The 19,021-nt window shown below is 52.2% G+C and overlaps 1 protein-coding gene across 5 annotated transcripts in view; it reads right to left on the minus strand.

The window, feature by feature from the left end:
- The window catches only part of TSPAN18 (tetraspanin 18), a 203,877-nt gene that overhangs the window by 23,715 nt on the left and 161,141 nt on the right, over positions 1 to 19,021 (minus strand). For 2 of the 5 annotated variants that reach the window (XM_063670957.1, XM_063670958.1), the window contains 2 exons: positions 10,681 to 10,757; positions 2,141 to 2,213 (listed from right to left, as the gene is read on the minus strand). In XM_063670957.1, the coding sequence (XP_063527027.1) occupies positions 2,141 to 2,213; positions 10,681 to 10,700 (93 nt within the window). In that variant the 5' untranslated portion in view covers positions 10,701 to 10,757. Of the gene's footprint in view, positions 1 to 2,140; positions 2,214 to 2,433; positions 2,514 to 10,680; positions 10,758 to 19,021 lie in introns of all 5 variants that reach the window. The other 3 variants (XM_063670959.1, XM_054438613.2, XM_054438614.2) reach the window with 2 other exon arrangements.

Consider the following 19,021-nt stretch of genomic DNA (forward strand, 5'->3'; position numbering starts at 1 on the left):
CCTCCCAAGTAACTGGGACTACAGGCACATGCCACCACGCCCGGCTAATTTTTGTATTTTTCTGTAGAGACTGAATTTTGCCATGTTGCCCAGGCTGGTCTCGAACTCCTGAGCTCAAGTGATCCTCCTGCCTTGGCCTCCCAAAATGTTGGGATTACAGGTGTGAGCCACTGTGCCCAGCCTATTCCATTTTTCTTGGGCACAGATAAGTATTAGAAGCAGATCTGTTGTGGGAAGAACCAAAGTTTGGCACCATGGGATTTGCGGGCTGTAAAGTATTTGAAATCCCTTTGTGTGGTGGGAGGACCGGAGGCCCAAGAGGCCTGTGTGAGGGTTGACAGCTGGGCGACAGGAAAACTGCTGGGCTTTGGCTTGGCTGAGCAGGATTGCAAGCTGAAGAGAGCTGATGGCTTTGGGCAAGGGGAATTTGTAGGCAACCTTAGGGCAGGACCCAGCAGGAGAAAGAGAAGGAAAGACCTAACAGGCATGGCCAGTGACAGGGTTTCCATTTTTGCCATCTGCTGTGCAGTGTCTCTCTCCTTTTTTTTTTTTTTCTTTTTTTTTTCTGAGACGGAGTTTCACTCTGTTGCCCAGGCTGGAGTGCAGTGGCACGATCTTGGCTCACCACAGCCTCCACCTCCGAGGTACAAACAATTCTCCTGCCTCAGCCTCCCAAGTAGCTGGGATTACAGGTACCTGCTACCACGCATGGCTACTTTTTGTATTTTTAGTAGAGATGGGGTTTCACCATGTTGGCCAGGCTGGTCTCCAACTCCTGACCTAAGGTGATCCACCCGCCTCTGCCTCCCAAAGTGCTGGGATTACAGACGTGAGACACTGCCTCCAGCCTGTGTCTCTCTTGTTGGTCTCCCACACGACCTCCAGGAAAATCTGTGCCTACTTATTGCTGTTGGAGATTTGGGGATTCAGCAACTGTATGCTAAACGCTTCAAGGAGGGCCAGCTCCATTTCGGGTGGGAACGCTGGGGCTGGAGGAAGGATGAGCTGGCCCAGGGTCACGCAGCTTGGAAGGTGGTGGCCTTGGGTCTAGAATTCAAGTCTGCAAGGCTTGAGGCTTTTTAGGATTATAAGGCAGGGAAGAGAAGCTAAGGGAGTTGCTGAAATGTACATTTTTTAAAAAAGACACAAAGAGATAGAGATAGAGAGGGAAAGATAGACACTGAGAGAGAGAGAGACGGTCAGTCCTGGCCAGAAAGAGGACCCCTCTTTCAAGAGCCTGCCCTGAAGGACATGAGTGGAGGTTTATTCACCCAGGTCTTGGCTGTACTAAGATCAAAGGCTGAGGCTGGACCAGGAAAGCCTGTGGGGGCCCAAGAAGCCAGGGCCACAGCTCTACTCCTGGGAGGGCCCATGAGTCTGGGCAGAGCCTTCGGTGGGCCGCCAGAGGGTGGGTGGGCTCAGCAGGTGGGTGGGCCGCCAGCAGGTGGGCCGGCCACCTGAATGTCCAGGGCTCTGTCCCTTCATATACAGAATCCGTAGGTTGGATGGAAATGGAGCTAAGCTATTGAGGACTGACCACATCCAGGGTACTTTGTAAACTAATCTTGCTTAATTTTCAAAAAGCCTGTTGAGGAAGGTCATTAAGAGATGAAGATACTGAGGTTCAGAGAGGTGAAATGTGTCTCAAATCACAAGCTGCTAAGATGCAGCACTGGAATTTGAATGCAGGTCTTCCAATCCCAGAGAGGTTTCTGATTATATCCTGTGGCTACATGGACTCAGCCGCTCCAGGTCTGAAGTCCATCAACTGCTCAGGGAGATAAGGTTGGGTGGGGCTCCCTCTTGTTGCCCTCTGATCACCCCCATCCCCTCCTTTCCCACTCCCCACGAGAGGTCAGATTCCAAGACAGTGGCTGGACCGAGGTCCCCTCCACCTTTTTGAGAGGGGCTGACCCACCCCAGGGCCTGTGTAAAATGTCTCTCCTAAGAAGGTGGGCTCTTCAGAGTGAGGTGGGCACTGCTGGGGGCCCCCTTCCATGAAAGCCTGGCTGGCAGGTACCCCTGCCTCTAGTGCCGGCCCCTGTGCTCGCCCTAGGGACTCAGCCCAGTGTGACTATTTCAAAGCAGCAGCCAGTTCTGCCCACCCAGCAGAGGCCTGGGAAGACCCAGGAATACTTACAAATATGAAGAAATTGAATACAAACATCAGATACTTCATGCAGCTCAGACAGTCGCCTTCCATGGTGCTCCACCTAAAAATACAAGGCCACCTCAGTCTTCCCGATGGGGGACCCCACCCAGGAAGAACCCCAGCCCCTCCCCAGGGGGTCCCCGCAGCCAGCCCCACCCTTGCAAAGGCTGGAAGAAGATGGAGGCCAATGATAGAGATGAGCATGCTGGAGCCAGCCTGCCTGGGTTTCAGCCTTGGCTCTAGCTTTCATTCGCTGTGGGACCTTGGGCAAATTACTCTACCTCTCTGAGTCTTGCTCTCTCCGACTTCAAAGCAGAGATTAGGAACAGAACCTTCCTCCTAGCGGTGTTGTGAAGATGAACTGAAATCCCACAGTAACATGCTTAGCACATCGTCGGGCACGTGGTAAGTGCTCAGCAGTCCCGCTTCATGCTGTTGCTCTACGGCAGGTGTGAGCTGGCCATTTCATAGATGAGAAAACCAAGGCCCAGAGCCTGGACCAGAAGGCAGGCCTGACAAACTTCCCACCATCCCACACACCCTCCAGCCACAGAACAGACCAGGGCGGTTGCTTGGTGCCAGTGAGATGGGGTGTTGCAGAGAAAAGGAGAGCAGCCTACCTGAGGATCTAAAACCTGCTTCTGGGGTCAAAGCCTCCCTGAGCCTTGGCTACCTCTACTCTGAGACCTCCAGCATCCCACCTCCCTGGGAGCCTTTCCTGTCTTCACCTAAAAGTATACCAATGGCAGCAAGTCATTGAACACAATTCCATTCAGCCAACATTGATTGAGCATCCGCTGCTTGCCAGGCACAGCCGGGGCTGCACTGAGATGTAAATGTCCCCCATCCCCCAGGGGAAGCTGAAAGCATCTGCTCTCATGAGTCAGACTTCAAGGTGCACAAGACATGTTCACATTCCATATTCATTATTTTCACATTTTCTTCATAACGGCTCTGAGGAGAGACTTAGGGCAGGGATTAGAGATCCATGCGACAGGTGAGGAAACCGAGACTCAGAATGAAAACGACATGTCCGATGTCCCACAGCTAGTAAGGGGAAGGGCCAGAACTCAAGCCAGTCCTGAGCTGCCGGCACCGCAGGTGCTTCCAGCAGGGGGTTTGTACCTCCATGACAGGACTCGTGCAAAGGGTTCTGGGAGTATGTGTTGGGGTGTGGATGGATGTGGGGGAGATGGTGTCTGATTACTTTCTACAGCTCCCGCTTCCTCCCACAGGACATGCCTGGACTCTACTTCCTCCACAAAATAAAGTTGCTAAGTCTGACTCAAAGGGTTTCTGGGAGGCTTATTATTAATATTAGTAACAGTAAAATTTGTATCAAAGCATCACATTGGACTCCATAAACATATACAATTATCATTTGTCAATTTAAAATGAAGTCAGGAAACAGTAATAATCGTAGCCACTGCTTGGGGATCCAGCACTGTGCCCACGGCTTTGCGCATATTATCTCGTTTAATCCTTGTAACCACCAAGGAGGTATGTACTCTGATGACCACACATTCTTCCATCAGCCCAGCCCTCAGAGGGGTTAAGGGATTTGTCCAAGGCCACACAGCTTGTAGGAAGCTCTATCCCCTCCCCGCCCAAAACCACAATCCAACACTCTCCTCAGCAGCCAGACCAGCACCCTCGTATCATAAGAAACAGACGGAGCAGAGCGGTGCCTGCCTCTCACCTGCCGGGCCACTCCACCCCTCTCCTAATCAGTGATGACAGCACCATCCCACGCTGCATTTTGGTCTGAGCTAGAGGTGTTTTTGTTTGTTTGTTTGTTTGTTTAAATGCATTTGAATCCATGGAGAGACGAGCACAGACAGAGCCAGCTGGTGGGGAGTGGACACAGGAAAGGTTCCTGGTCTCAGGGGTGGTGCCTTGCATCCCTCCTCTCATTGTTTCTGCCAAGGTGCCAGGTGTCTGTCCACCAGCTGAGCTTGGCCAGGCAGACATGGCTAAGGTGCCTGGAGCCCATGAGGAAGGTCTGACAGGCACATTGGCTTTGGATTCGGCACTGGCCCTGGGGCCGGAGGGCTTTCCTCCCTGAAGGGACACCTCCTCCTTGCTGCTCTACTGGTCCCTATTGCAACTTGGAAAAATGCTGAGCAGGGGAGGCACAGGCGGGGCCACTCAGCATCAAAGCGAGGAGGGGAAGACACTCAGAGCCCACCTGGACATCCTCCTTCTTATCTTACTAGGAGGGGGAAACTGAGGCACCAAGTTACCTGGTGAGGAACGCAAGGGAAAATCATGGGTTGAACCTGACCCAGGGACTCCAGGCTCCAAGCCTTTGTCCTTCCAACAGTGCCCCAAGGGTTTCCCTTAAATTGTGTTGGGGGAATGGGAAATCAGGGTTTTCCTGAGATCATCCACCCAAGTCTCCACCCCTACAAATAATACTATTTATTGAGCATTTACTATGTGCCAGCTCCGTCCTGATACTTTACATTTACTAACTCCTAACAACCCATGAGATTAGTACTCTTATTATCCTTATTTTCCAGAGGTGGAAACTGAGTCAGATAGAGGCGAGGTGACTTGTCTGAGGTCATAGCTAGTGAGTGGTGAAGCCAAGATTGGAACCCAGGCAATCCAGCTTGGAAGGACAAAGGATGGTGTGTGTGTGATGGGGCAGGGGGCGATTTGTCTTTACTTCAGTGAGCACGGCGTGAATTCAAGACATGCCATCTGCCTTCGGAGGTAAAATCGGATGACATCATCCTCTCTATCACAGGGGTCTCTGAAACATCTCCAGCCTCAGCCCTGCTCCTGGCCTTCTCTCTCATCCAGACATGGCCGCAGCCTCTGGGCTGGGACTGGCCTCCCTACCTCCCCTTCAATCCAGTGCTTCCCTGCTGCCAGAAGGAGCTTTCCAGAAAGCACATGTCACCACAGCCCTCTCTTGCCGGAACCCGACCTCTACAGGAGACCAAGCTGCCTCCTGCAGACCACAGGACCTCCAAGACTCACCATGGCCACCTCTTGTTATTCCTGCCCTGACTTTCCTATCACCACCATCAAAGGAGAGTCCCCCAGAGGTATCTCCCTGAGGCTTACTTGGTGCATCTGCTCATGCTGATCCCTTCTGTTTGGATTGCCTTTCCACCTACGCCAGTCCCACTTAATTCCTATGCATCCTTTAAGACTCGTCACAGGCATCACCTCTGCCAGGAAGCCTTCCCTGATTCCCCCCTCCTGCCCCCATCAAGCCCAGCTCAGTGCCTTCCCCTAGTATAATAGCCCACGGCTTCTGCTAACATCCACCACTGCCCCCACCAAAATATATACCATAACATCATCAGCCAGTGTTCCTGGTGAATCCCAGAGGAGCAGAATTGTGGCTGTGCCCTCCTGGGACACAGTAGGGTTGCACACGGTTTGGACTGAGTAAAACCCCTCCACATAGGGAGTGTTAATTCAGCAGTGTGCAGGAAACCTGGTGCTGGGCTAAGGCATGCTTCCAGTCATTCATATCCTCCTCGCCTCCAACAGCTAGAAAATGGAGCAACAAGGATTCAAACCCACAGCCATGCTCTCCTGTGCTCCCTTTCCTCTCTCTGTTGTACCCTCTCCTGGGTGAGGACAGCCCAGGACAGGGCTCTCCTAATGCCCTGCTTGCTCACCCTTCTCTCCTCAGATCTTCCTGAGGCCTGAAAGCCTAGAGCTGCCTGCTTTGGTGCCTGCCTGAGATGGGAGGCACCAGGACAACCTATCCCTTCCCTTTCTCCAGGCCCTGCCCTCCCAGAGGGCAATGGGCAGGGCTGAGATTCACTGGGGACCCATAGGGATGGCTGTCCTGCTGTCTGGCCAGCATCTCCTCTGGTTGGTTCATGCCAGTGCATACTGGCTGTTAAGCATCTCAACCATCATCACTGACTGTGGGGCCTTTGGCTCTTCCTTCATCATCAAGCCCAGGCTCTCTTCCTGCAGAATGGTCCCCCAGGATACCATTTCCAGGCCAGCTTGCCAGCCACATCCCTCACATCATCCCTGACTTTCTAGAAGGAACATCTAACTGCATCCAACCAGCATGGTCCTAAGCACGGGCTCTGAAGTCAGACACAACTGGGTTCGAATCCCAGCCCATCACATTTTCTACCTCTGTGTCTTTGGGCAAGTGACTTAGCCTCTTGGAACCTCAGTTTCTTCACCTATAAAAATGGCTAGTGTAAAGGGCTCCCCGCTGTACCTGCACAGAGCAGGGTGGACAGCTCTTATCACGTCTACACCTAACTCTACCTTCATAGGTTACTCATAGGCCTGCTCTTCCCTGTTAGACCAGAAACCCAGGACAATGCCTTGCACCGCAGAGCTTTCTGTTCTGACCCATCTCTCCTTTCAGCTCTTGGCTTACTTCAGCTCCATGCATCTTCAGTCACCCTGTGCCCTTTGGAAAGGGAAAAGAGGATAGGGAAGAACATTTATTGAGCACTGACTCATGGCCAGTCACATGCCAACTCCGCAGAACTGACTGCCTTTAATCTCTCAACAAGCCCCTAAAGCAGGACGTACTATGCCCATTTTACAGATGAGGACACTGAGGCTCAGAGAGGTCAAGTAACCTGGCCAGTATCACACAGCTTGTATGCACAGACTGGGCTTCAAAACCATCACTCACCCAACTCCAGATCCTGTGCTCTACCTGATCCAGGAGCAGATGCTCAAGCAGAGAATTGGGCACAAGGAGCACTTGTCTGGAGCCCAGGCTCCTGCTCTGTAAGTCACTGCTGTGTGACCTTGGGCAAATCACTTTCTCTCTCTGACCTCAGCGCCTTCTTGTGTCAAATGGCAGAGCAGGAATCTGATGGCCTGACTGTTTCCTCTGCCAGGCCCTGACTTGGATGAACAGGCCTTTAGAGGCAGAGCAGCCACAACAGCGAGAGGCTGAGTAGTCCTGTGCAGGAGGCCAGGCTCTGCCATCCCTCCCTCTGCCCACCCAGGCAGAGCTTCTCTCCAGAGTAGGATCCAGCTTCAGCCGGCTCTGGCTCTTTAGCAATTAAGGGGTGTAATAAATACGGCAGCTCATAAATGGACTACCTGTATTTATTGTGTACCACATTCATTGCAGATTACATCTCATGGCCCGGGCTTGCGGAGTGCTGGGCTCCCAGACAAATGCAATCAAAGGAGACGTGTCTCCTGGGAAAAGCCTCCCACAACCTCAAAGGTGAGTCAGGTAGGAAAATAGATGATGTGAGCCCGGGGGCCAGTGAAGAATATGGAGGCCCGGGTTCCAGTTTCAGAGCAGGGTGGATGAGTAAAAAGAGGGCTTTGGTACCCAGCAAGGGATTGTGTCCCAGCTCTGCCAAGCTTAGCTGGTGGGGCAAGTTACTAAACTGCATACAACTGAATTCCTTCTCTGTAAAGTCAGGATAAAAATAATTCCTTCCTCGGCTGGGCGCAGTGGCTCACGCTTGTAATCCCAGCACTTTGGGAGGCTGAGGTGGGCAGATCACCTGAGGTCAGGAGTTTGAGACCAGCTTGGCCAACATGGCGAAACCCTGTCTCTACTAAAAATAACAAAAATTAGCTGCGGGTGGTGGCAGAAACCTATAATCCCAGCAACTCAGGAGGCTGAGGCAGGAGAATTGCTTGAACCCAGGAGGAAGAGGTGGCGGTGAGCTGAGATCATGCCATTGCACTCCAGCCTGGACAACAAGAGCGAAACTCCATCTCAAAAAAAAAAAAAAAAAAAAAAAAAAAAGCCTTCCTCATATTGTATGGAAAATACTGAGCACAGGGCTTGGCACATGGTAGCTAATAATAGTAACCACTGGCATACACTGAGTTCTTACTATGTGCCAGGGAACACACACAATTTCATTGAATCCTTGTAAAGCTCTGGGAAATAGGTAATGTCATTCTATTTTTCAGAGGAGGGAACTGAGGCTCGGAGAGGTGGAATCACTTGTCTAAGGTCACACAGTACAGAAGTTCCTGAGCCAGAATTTGAACCCACGCCTGTCTTAATCTGGAGCCACAACTCCTAATCATCATTCTCAATGAATGCGAATTCCCTTGCCCCATTCATCCATCCTCCTCCAAAGTGCACACCTGTCTTCACACCACCTATGCCATTTGATCTCCCATTATTCTCCAGCAGGGACAGCCTCCTGGGCCATCACCCACCGCCAGGCTGAAGCCTAGAGGCCAGGGCTTGCCTGCTCCATCCCTATAGAGACCTTCTGAATGTGGGGACACACCTCCATAGCCAATTGGTCAGACTAGAATGACAGACACATGGGACCTCCAATCTCTGCCTGGCTGTTAGCTCCACCCATCCATGGATGACTTCTAGAAGTTAACTTCACTGCGCAGTTTCCTAATTTACTTCTAAAGGGAGGAGAACCATGGAGAATCTCTGGGGGGTGGGGTGAGAAGAAAATTGAGACTATGAGGTCCAAGAGCTTTGTTATTGCTCAAAAAAGCGGCACTTAGGAAGGAAATGGTGGGCCTGTCTGCTGTGGGACATGATGCCCTCCCTGGGGCCGGTGGTGGGAGGCCCATCGAAGTCTCCCCATTTCCCTGAGCTAAGGGGGCCCTGAAGGGAGAGCAGCAGTGTGGGTGGGGCCTGTAGGGTCAGGTGAGACCCGGCCTATCACTTTCTTGCCTCATGACTATGGGTGAACTACATAACCTTTCCAGGCCTTTGCTTTCATGCCTGCAAAATGGGGACAGGAATGCTGACTTCCTCTAGAAATTGTGCTGAGCATGAAATGGTATCATAGAGGTACAGTCCCTCAAGCAGTGCTTGACACGTGGTGGCTCCATCCCGGCTCTGGGCTCTGCTCCTCCCTCCTGCCCTGCCACAAGGTAGCTCCTCCCAGCCGCTCTCCTAGACACCAGGCACATCAGCTTCAGCCTCAGGAGAGGGAAGGACTCTGGAGTGGAGAGTGACTGTGTTCAATGCTGCTCAAACTGGGTTCCTGAGACTAGCAACATCCTAAAGTTATTTTCAACCTCTCATCATGGGCTGGCTCAAGGGGCAAGTGTCTTGGGTTTTGGAGCAATTAGACCACCCCCAGGTGGGGACCTTGTTTATTGGGTTGTTCAGAATATCTGGCCACCATGTCTGTATGACTTTGCAGAACAAAAACGAACATGCTATTTGGTGCATAAAATTCTTTAAATCCTGGGGCTCAGAGGGATGAAATGCAGGAGTCAGCGTCAGAGGCAAGCTTGACTTAGTGGGAATTCCACTCCCCGTTTGTACCCGGAAAGCACTGGAGAGCAGTTTAGGTGCTGTGGTCCCACTGTCCTTCCACGTGGCGTCTGCCTCAGGATCTGCTCTGTGGATCCCGTGGTCTGAAGGTTCATGTGCCTGTCACAGCAACCCTCATCTGGCCATAGGAAGGTCCTGTGCTTACAGATGGGTGTCTAATACAACATGACCCTCAGATGCAGCCAAGTGTTTCGTGTAAAACAAAACCAGGTGTTTAAAGATGCTACGGTTTGAATGTGTGTCCCCTCTGAAAGTCATGTTGAAACTTAATACCAGATGTAATACGATGAAGAGGTGGGGCCTTTAAGAGGTGATCGGATCTCAAGGGCTCAGCCCTCATGACTGGATCAATCCACTCATGGATTAATGGGTTATCACGGGAGTGGGTTGGTCATCCCAAGAGTGGGTCTATTATAAAAGCCACTTTGGCATGCTCAGCCCCCTTGCCATGTGATGCCCTGCACCACCTTGGAACTCTGCAAAGAGTCCCCCGGCAGCAAGATGGCCTTCATCAGGTGCAGCTGCTTGACCTTGGACTTCTCAGCCTCCAGAACTGTCAGAAATAAATGGCTTTTCTTTTAAAATATCCAGTCTCAAGTGTTCAGTTATAGCAACAGAAAACACACTAAGACAAAGGATTTCAAGGGAACTTCAGGTAAACTTCTGACACCACTGTTGGTGTAAGTGCTGACTTAGATCCAGCTCTTGTGTAACTTATGTCACCAGCATATCAATAAAAGAAGTTCCTAATCATCAAAGGTTGGGAAGCACGATCTAGCCCAAAACCCTCATTTTGGAAATGAGAAAACTGAGGCTGAGAGAGGAAAAAGGAGCTTGGCCAAGTTCCAAAACCAATTAATTAGTCATGGATATGAGCTTGGAAGCCCAGCCCAGTGCCCTGTGGATACAGCACATACTCTATGTGCTACTTATTTATTTTGGGAGCATGCATCTGCCTTTATTAGAATGCATGTTTCATAAAGGCATGGACTTGTTTTGTTCACTGGCTTATTTCTAGTGTCTGGAGCAGTGCCTGGCACATAGTGGGTCCTCAGTTATATATCTGGATGAATAAATGAATGAATGTATAGTGGGAAAAGAGCAAAAAGAGACAGTGGAGTCAGCAAATCAGAGAAATACACAAAGCCAAGTCAGAAAGAGAGGGAAAGACCGAAGGAGACACAGAGGCAGACAGGCAGATTGGAAAGGATCAGAGTGGAGATGGGACAGTGTCAGGTGATGGGGCAGAGGTATGCTGAGAAAGTAGAGGCAATTGCCAATGTGTCACCTGGGCAGTTCTTCAGACATCAGCAGGACAGACTCTCCCGTCAGCGAGGCTTGTGTATATTTCTTTTATCGGCCCAGCTTGTCCAATAAGAGAAAATATTCAATTACTACAGGAAGTCAATAAGGAGCAGCCCCATGAAAGAAGCTGTTTATGAAAACCCGCCCTCCAGATACACACACTCGGGGCAAGTGTCCTGCTAATCTAGGCCCATCAGAGTTCATGAAAAGCTCTCAGCACCTGTGGCCACTCCAGTGGGGGAGTGGCCTTCTGCCCAGATGGCAGCTCCTGGGTGCCTTTGCAGGTGCTGCCTTGCAAGGCACATCTTTAAAAGACTTGCAGATTCTAGCATGGACTTCATGTATGCTGACACAGCTGCATGAGGCTGATGGCCTGGGAGGAGGAGATGGGTGTGAGTAACCTGCATCCCTGGATGCCACCCAGGCATCCACAATACCTCAGCAGAGAGAGCGCCAGCAGGGCCCTGTTCATCAGCTTCCTCCCCCAAAACCCAGACTCCCAGGAGAGAGAGATTTGATGCTGGAAAGTGTTTCTTGGCTTTGCATAAGGATTTGCGAGAAGGTTCCTTCAGAGGGCCAGCTCCCAGCAGTGGAAATGAGGGTTCGATTTCAGAAGTCAAAACAGGCCCATATGGAGACTCCTGTTCTATCACTCCTGCGGGGAATTCCACAGCCAGCTCCTGCTCAAACTTTGGGTTAGAGGACAGTCCCAGGAAGACCTGGGACCTGGGGAAGCCTGGGCTGTGGGGGTGTTCCTAGGGAAGGAAGGGAGAGATATCCACACCTATTCAAAATCCCTCCCATTCAAGTACGAGCCTGCCTGGGGTCAGTGAAGGGGTGGTGGGTGAAAGATTCCTCCCCATTTACCCATCCCTCCCTTCCTCCCTCAACCCACCCCCTCACCCACCTACCATCCACTCAGTAGACATACATTGAGTTGCTACTATGTGCCAGGGGCTGTGCAGGGAGTGCAAGGTGCAAATAAGCACGGGCACACAGGTGAGTGGTGGTGGTGGTGGCGGTGGTGGTAGCTTGGAGGAGACAAGGAAGCAGATAACAGCAGGGCTGGGGAACCCACAGTGAGGAGGACTAACTCCACCGGCATAACTCTGGGCTGAGGGGAGAGGAATCGTGGGGAAGGGGATGGCGAAGGCTAGTCTTGGGGGAGTGCAGAGGTAGAAATGGGAAGATAGAAAGGCAGGAGAAGAGGCCTCCCTCCTGAGACACGGCCACAGCCCCGGGAGCTGGCACCCCTATTTGGCCTAAACATACATATGTGACAGGCCCTTCAACTGCCTGCCCCATCTGTGTGCACCAGCTTCAGGTACTCCGTGCACTTGGGGTACAGTGCTGACATGCATGAGCTCATGAAATGCTCAGAACAACCCTATGAAGTAGGTATCACACCATCATCCCCACAGTACAACGGGGAAACTGAGTCCAATGGGAAAAGAGAGAGAATTGACTTGTCCAACATCACACTGTTGGTAAGTGATGGGGCTGGAATCCAAACTCAGGGGTCAGAGTCAAAAGTGGCTTTTATAGAAAGTGCTTTCTCTTTCTGTGTGATCACAATGAATCCTCACAACAGCCCACGAGGCAGGCTACCACGGGTTCACTGGGGTCAGTGAAGGGGTGGGTGAAAGATTCCTCCCCATTTACCCATCCCTCCCTTCCTCCCTCAATCCACCCACTCAGCCATCTGCCATCCACTGAGTAGACGTACATTGAGTTGCTACTATGTGCTGGGGAAGTGCCGGGGAGTGCAAGGTGCAAATAAGCACGGGCACACAGGTGAGTGGTTTTTACAGAAGGAAACTGAGGCTTGGAGATGCCAGTGACAAGGCCGAGCATCCTCGGGAGATTTCAAGCTGTTTCCAGCTTTGTAGTTCAGGGCCTGCACCCCATGCCCAGCCCCAGGGCTCAGGGAAGCAAGGACGGGGTGATGGGTTTCCTCCCGCTTCTCTTCTCCTGCTGCATCCCAGTCCTGTTCCCCTATATCACCATTCCCTGCCTCATCTCTGTCTGGACACTGAGGCTGAGATGAGAAACATGGGTGACACAGGCCAACCCAGAGACAAGGAGGAGATGCTGAACTCTGGGGGAATGTCTGGCAGTTGCCTGCCTCCTCCCCACCAGGGAGCTCCAGCCCCTTTGAATGCTGTCCCCTGGCTGGGAATGGGCTCACCCCTTGTGACGTCCCAACTTCCCTGAACTAACCTCATTTCCCTTTTTTTCTTTGTCCTCCGTGAGCCCCCATCCCATTGACTGGCTCATTTGTCCTGGAAGAGGACAGCCCAGTGACACCTGCCATGCTCACCCCATCACTGATGCTTCTCTAGAGGCTGGGTTGGTTTCTGCCTTGGCCAGCTCCCTGGAGACCTTGGGAAAGTCACCCCCTCTCCAAGGTGCTAGGTTCTCCTTGGAAAACTGTGATGATTAATTTGGAAGCCAAAGGTGGTTGTAAGAATTCACAGTACCATGGGAGCTATTATTATCAGCACATCAGATATTGGAAATAAGTGGATGTCCAGCCCACATTCACCAGTTATGAATGGAGCAGGGTTAGGGGAGAACCATGGACACATGGCTTGGGTAGCATGGATACAAACATCTTTCCCCTAAACAGACCCAAATTCTAATGAATTGCCACAATTTTGTGGTAACTGAGCCTAATAACTACTAGGATTGACGGTTTACCATGTACCAGACTCCACTATACCTTTCTCCTACCTGTCCTCTTATTTAATCCTTACCTAGGAGGTGGGTATTATTATTATCCCATTCTACAGATGAGGAAACTGAAGCGTGGGCAAGGTAACTAACTCGTCTGAGTTCATTTACCTGGTTAGCAAAACATGGCTATGATTTAGCCCCAAGTCAGCTGGACCCCAAACCAGAGCTCCTGATACGACACCTATCCGTGGGGTGTGGCACCAGAGAGAGGAAGTGCCGTGCCCCAGTCTCTGAAGTCTCCAGCCCAGTGCTGCTCTTCCCTGAACCAGGCAGCCAGGCCCAGAGGCCCAGGAAGTTGGCTAAACTTCTTCCCTGAGCCAGCTGGAGGCCCTTGGGGATGGCCCAGGCCCGCCATCCCTTGACAGATGGGAGCCCTGAGGCCCAGAAAGGCACAGAGATGGGACCGAGGTCACGCAGTGCCTCGGGGCTTTCCTCGGCGGACCCCTGCCCGGGCCAGACAGCTTTATTAATCTCACCCCTCCTGTCGCCCAGATGGCGGCTCAGCCCCATCTGCACGGAGTAGGGGCCCAGGAGGGGCTCTCTGATTAAGAAGAACAGCTCAGTTCATAAATCACTTCTTTTACTTTGACTTCCCCCCAGCCCCCAGGCATGCTTTCTGGAGAGAAGGAAAGGTGGCGGCTGGACAAGAGAGATGGAGAAGCCCCCAGTGGAGGAAGCAAACGAAGGTCTGGGCTGGTGCAGAGCCGAGAAAGGGCTTGCACGTGCCCTGGCCAGGAGAGGGCGCTGTGGCCAAGGGCAGAGCCTCAGAGAACCCTGTGTTCCCCTGCAACTGGGTTCCCACCACTGGGAGATCTGCCTGTGCCAGCCATAAGCCTGAGCCCGATGCCTCACCTCCAGAGCCTCGCCTCCGCATCTGGGAGGTGGGGATGCTCAGAGCTAACTTCTAGGATCCTTTCCAGGAGGATGCAAGGGGATGATGAGGGTGAAAGCACTTGACAGGCTGCACACCCCGTTCCCTCCTTCCTGCGCTCCCGGCACCAACAGCGCCAGCCCTGGTCTTGGTCCAAGGCATAGGGACCAAGGGTTGCCCTTCCTCAAGGACTCACTCAAGTCTAGTGAGACTCAATCACCGCAGTCCCTACTTGGAGAGAAGTGTTAATGGCCACATTAACCCAGTGTCCTGGGCTTGCCAGGCAAGATACAGAAATAAAACCCTGACTGCCAGGGTAAGGCTGGGGTAGGGAGAGCCTAGAATCAGGGAGGCCATGTGGGGAGGACCAGGACAGGGTCAGCATTCACTGAGGCCTGATGATAACTCAAGGCAATGTATTATGGGCGTTCACTTAAAATGATCTCACTTGATCCTCCAAAAAGCTCTACAAAGTAGACGATATGATCATCATTCCCTTTTAGGGATGAGGAAACTAAAGCTCCATGGGGCTAGAAAGGTCCCAGAGCTGGGAAGAGACAGAGCTGGGATTTGTAGCCAGGTTTTGCTGGACTGCAAACCCACATCTTTTCCTTGGTCAGGACGCCGGCCCAAGGCCTGGAAGACTAACAATGATTCTTGCCATCAGGTTCAAGGCTGATGGGGAGGACTTATTTGCTCACTGGCTGTGCCTGCTGGGCCTCATCCCAAGACAGACGGTCTCATAAACAAGCAATTGGCCTGAGATCCTGGCATGCCTGGTGCTGGCACCAACATGGGGACATGGTCACAGCTGAGCGGAGGATAAAATCTAATTAGGCTCCTGAGGGGCGGGTGCCTTGAGGATTAACCAGGAGCACAGCCTGCTGTGGATGCAATTGGATCCTAAATGACAGCCTCCCCTGCCCCTCCCCCGCCTCCCCGCCCCCCCCCCCCCGCTCATGGAACTGTGAATGACAAGGTGGCACAGAGCATCTGCAGGCTCTGGGAAGGACCCCTCTCTAGTCTGTGAGTTGAGCCAGGCTGGGCACCTTGTCCCTGCCACCAGCCCTTTCCTCTGTCCCACGTAGAACACCCACAGGGCCATCAGAGAATCGTCAAAGAAGGAAGCATCTTAGTGAGGGTTGTCTCCAACTTCTCATTTCACACTGCGGGAGCTGAGGCCCAGAGAAGGACTGGCTCTTGCCCAGAGTCACACAGCACGGCTAGAACAAGGACCTCCTGATATGAAGCCCACTGCTCTTCCCACCAATTGAGGCAGCCTCCCAGGACTTACACCTGCATGTAGGTAACTCCTGAAAGTGCTTTATACACTTTATGTCATCAGACCCTCTCAACTATCCTGCGAGGGGAGCAGTCGTGTTTTACAGATGAGGAGACTGAGGCTCACTAGCCTGAAGTCACAGGTTGGAGGACCTGCTGGGACAAAATAAGGTTCCTGGCTCTTCTGCCCTGGCTGTCTTCCAGAGGACTCTGAGCCCCCGAACCCCAGGGTCACCCTCAAACAATCCATGCTTCCCATCCCCCATAGACTGGGGCTGGACTTAAGCCACAGAAGGTGCCAGTCCCAGACACAGGTCGGAGGTTCCTCTGCCTGTCTTAGGCACTAGACATTGCACTGAGACCACCTGTTTGCAAAGGCCTCTGCGGACGAAGCTCTTCGCCCTCTTTCAGGGACTGTTACTTTGCCACTTTGTCAGAAGGCCAGGCAACCTGGGAAACCCACGCAGTTTGAACTTGGGGGGAGCACAGAAGCACAGAGTTCACTCCGTTAGGAAGAGTGTTTGGCCTGAGGACACTAGCGTCCACCTCCAACAGCCAAGTGTAGTTGAAGCAGGCCAAGCGACCAAGTCCAGGGGCCTGGGAGGAATGGCGCAGGTCAGAGTGAAGCCACCCTCTCTGCTCAGGATGCCCACCCACACCCTGTCATGTGAGCCCAGCAGAGCCCTCCAGGAAAGGTGCCTGGCAGCCAAACTGGTGATCTGGGGAAAGGCAGGTACCAGGAGGAGAGAAGCAGACATCTAGGTGTGGCAGGGAAAGTCCAGTTCTGGGAGATGGTATAAGCACCAGGGGAACGGGAAGGAAGGCTGACTCAGCCTGCTGTGGGGAGAGCAGACAGCCCCGCAGCCTCCCACAGCCTTGGGGAAGGGGCTGTAGGCACAAGGGGGCAGGTGGCCTGGCTGCTTCCCTGGGGTTCAGAGAGCATCCACTCAGTGGCCTCCCTGGGTAGTCAAAGAACAAGCTTCCTCCAACCAACCACTATTCTTGTGGTAATTCACACCATAACACTCTTGATTCATTCCCTCCTGCCTGCGTTCGTGCTTTTGTTCATTTCCCATTTAGTGAGCATCCTTGGCCTTTGCAGGAGCCTCACTGGCCAGAAAGAATGGAAGGAGTGATCCCCAGACCTGAGGTCTGGGGGATCAGCCAGCAGCAGCCTCTGAAGTTCCTCTGGTGATGGATAGCCCTGCCCTGGCTGCTCCAAAGCGTCCCTGTGTCCCAGTCCCTCAGGAACCTGCTATACACACACATGGGCTTACGGCCACAGCAGTCTCACCAATCCTCACCGTGTCCCCTGCCCAGCCTTGCACAAGCCAGAGCTTCTGGCAACACCTGCTCTGGCTCCACCTGGACTGAGTCTTGTTTCTCATCCTCCAGGCTTCCTCCGTGAAGGTTTTTGGAAACTTCATGCTAACCAAAGCCTGGGTTTCCACAGCTCTTTTTGTATACCTGGCCTTGAACTAAAGGCATACAGGTCTTTACAAGAATCTAGAGGGTGTGTTCCCTCTCCACTGACCCGTAATTGAACTGGGCTTAGAGACGGTGTGCAACCTACCTCACATCATTCAGCCAGGCTGCAAAAGCCATCTGGCCTGACTCCAAAGCCCAGCACCTAGCCCCTTAGCAAGGATCTCTCCCATCTACCCCCACCCTTCGGCAGTCTCGTGAGGCCTCTGGACCCCCTTAAGTATAATACATAAGATTAAAAAGGAAACCAATTATATTGAAATATAGCTATCAAAAACTTTATCTTGGGGAACAGGGTCTCGCCCTGTTGCCCAGGTTGGAATGCAGTGGCATGATCATGGCTCACTGCAGCCTCCAACTTCTGGACTCAAGGAATCCTCCCACCTCAGCCTCTCAAGTAGCTGGAACTCCAGATGCATGCCACCACGCACAGCTAATATTTTCCCTTTTTGTAGAGACAGGGTCTCCCTATGACACCCAGACTGGTCTCGAACTCTGGGGCTCAAGCAATCGCCTGCCTTGGCCTCCCAAAGTGCTGGGATTACAGATGTGAGCCACTGTGCACAACCAAAATACTTTTTTAAAAGCAAATTTGGAGTAGAATAATACAAGTGCTTTTTTATTAATAAACATGCAAAACTCAAGATCTAGTGATGGATCTAATAACTATCATCATTTTAAGAAATTCCCAGGAATTTTTTTTTTTTTTTTTGAAATGGAGTCTTCCTCTGTCGCCCAGACTGGAGTGCAGTGGTGCGATCTCGGCTCACTGTAAGCTCCGCCTCCTGGGTTGATGCCATTCTCCTGCCTCAGCCTCCAGAGTAGCTGGGACTACAGGTGCCCGCCACCATGCCCAGCTAATTTTTTGTATTTTTAGCAGAGACAGGGTTTCACTGTGTTAGCCAGGATGGTCTCAATCTCCTGACCTTGTGATCCTCCTGCCTCGGCCTCCCAAAGTGCTGGGATTACAGGAGTGAGCCGCCGCACCCGGCCAAAAAATTCCCAGCAATTTTTAGGTAATTTGAAAATACGTACTTAGATCTGTTGATGACAAAGTCACAAGTAGTGCTAACAGTACTGTGGTTTGTTGCTTGTGTTCATAATGGAAGAAAATACTCATTTTCAGTGAAACGCTAAAGTGAAGTTATAATATGTTTCTGAAAGTTCACCAATCCCTTGAGTTCTATGGAATACATGGACCCCAGAATGAGAACTTCGTTTGGCCTTGAAGGTAATGGCTCACCTCATCTGTCTTAGCAGTCCAATCTGCCACTCAACAATTCCCATCCTTCCCCCAGATCATCCTTCTCCTCAGCCCCAGCTCTCAGCAGAGGGACAAAAAGTTTGCAGCAGAAGCAAATGGGACCATGTGTGCAGGAAAGAGGCTGGGGATCAAAACCCTAAACTCCATGGAATGAGCCCGTGGGGCAGGACCGTGGCCATCTTCCTGCCTAGGGCAGGCCCAGCCATTCTGGGTCACAGGGAGAACAGGGAGCCAGTCAGCATCGGAAAAGCCCCTGGGAGCTTGCTAACCCTCAGACCTCTGGGACCCAGCCCTAAGATTTGGATTCTGCAGGCTCAATGAAGGGCCCAAGAGTCTCTGTTTTTCTCATATCCCTGGGAGGTCTACAAAGTTAGCTTCAGAGACCACAAGATGAGAAGGCCCCTGAGGTTTATCTGGGGTCCAGGGCTCCAAGCAAGCTGAAAATTATGGCCCCCAAATCTGGGGGACATCCAAGTCATCAGCTAATGGCCCATCTGCCAGTCAAACCCACATGGAACCCTTCTAGGTAATTTCCAGCAGCCAGAGCCCAGGTTCCCTGACATCACCCCATGTGGGCTTTGGCTCTTGGCCTCTGCCCCCTCCTCTTCTAGGCAGCCCAAACTGGATGGTTGATGCCACCGGCCTCCTGCTGGGGCCAGCCAGCATGTGTCTGGAATGGAGACTTTA

This window comes from Pongo pygmaeus, chromosome 9, assembly GCF_028885625.2.
Source record: "Pongo pygmaeus isolate AG05252 chromosome 9, NHGRI_mPonPyg2-v2.0_pri, whole genome shotgun sequence".
NCBI classification, from domain to species: Eukaryota; Metazoa; Chordata; class Mammalia; order Primates; family Hominidae; genus Pongo; species Pongo pygmaeus.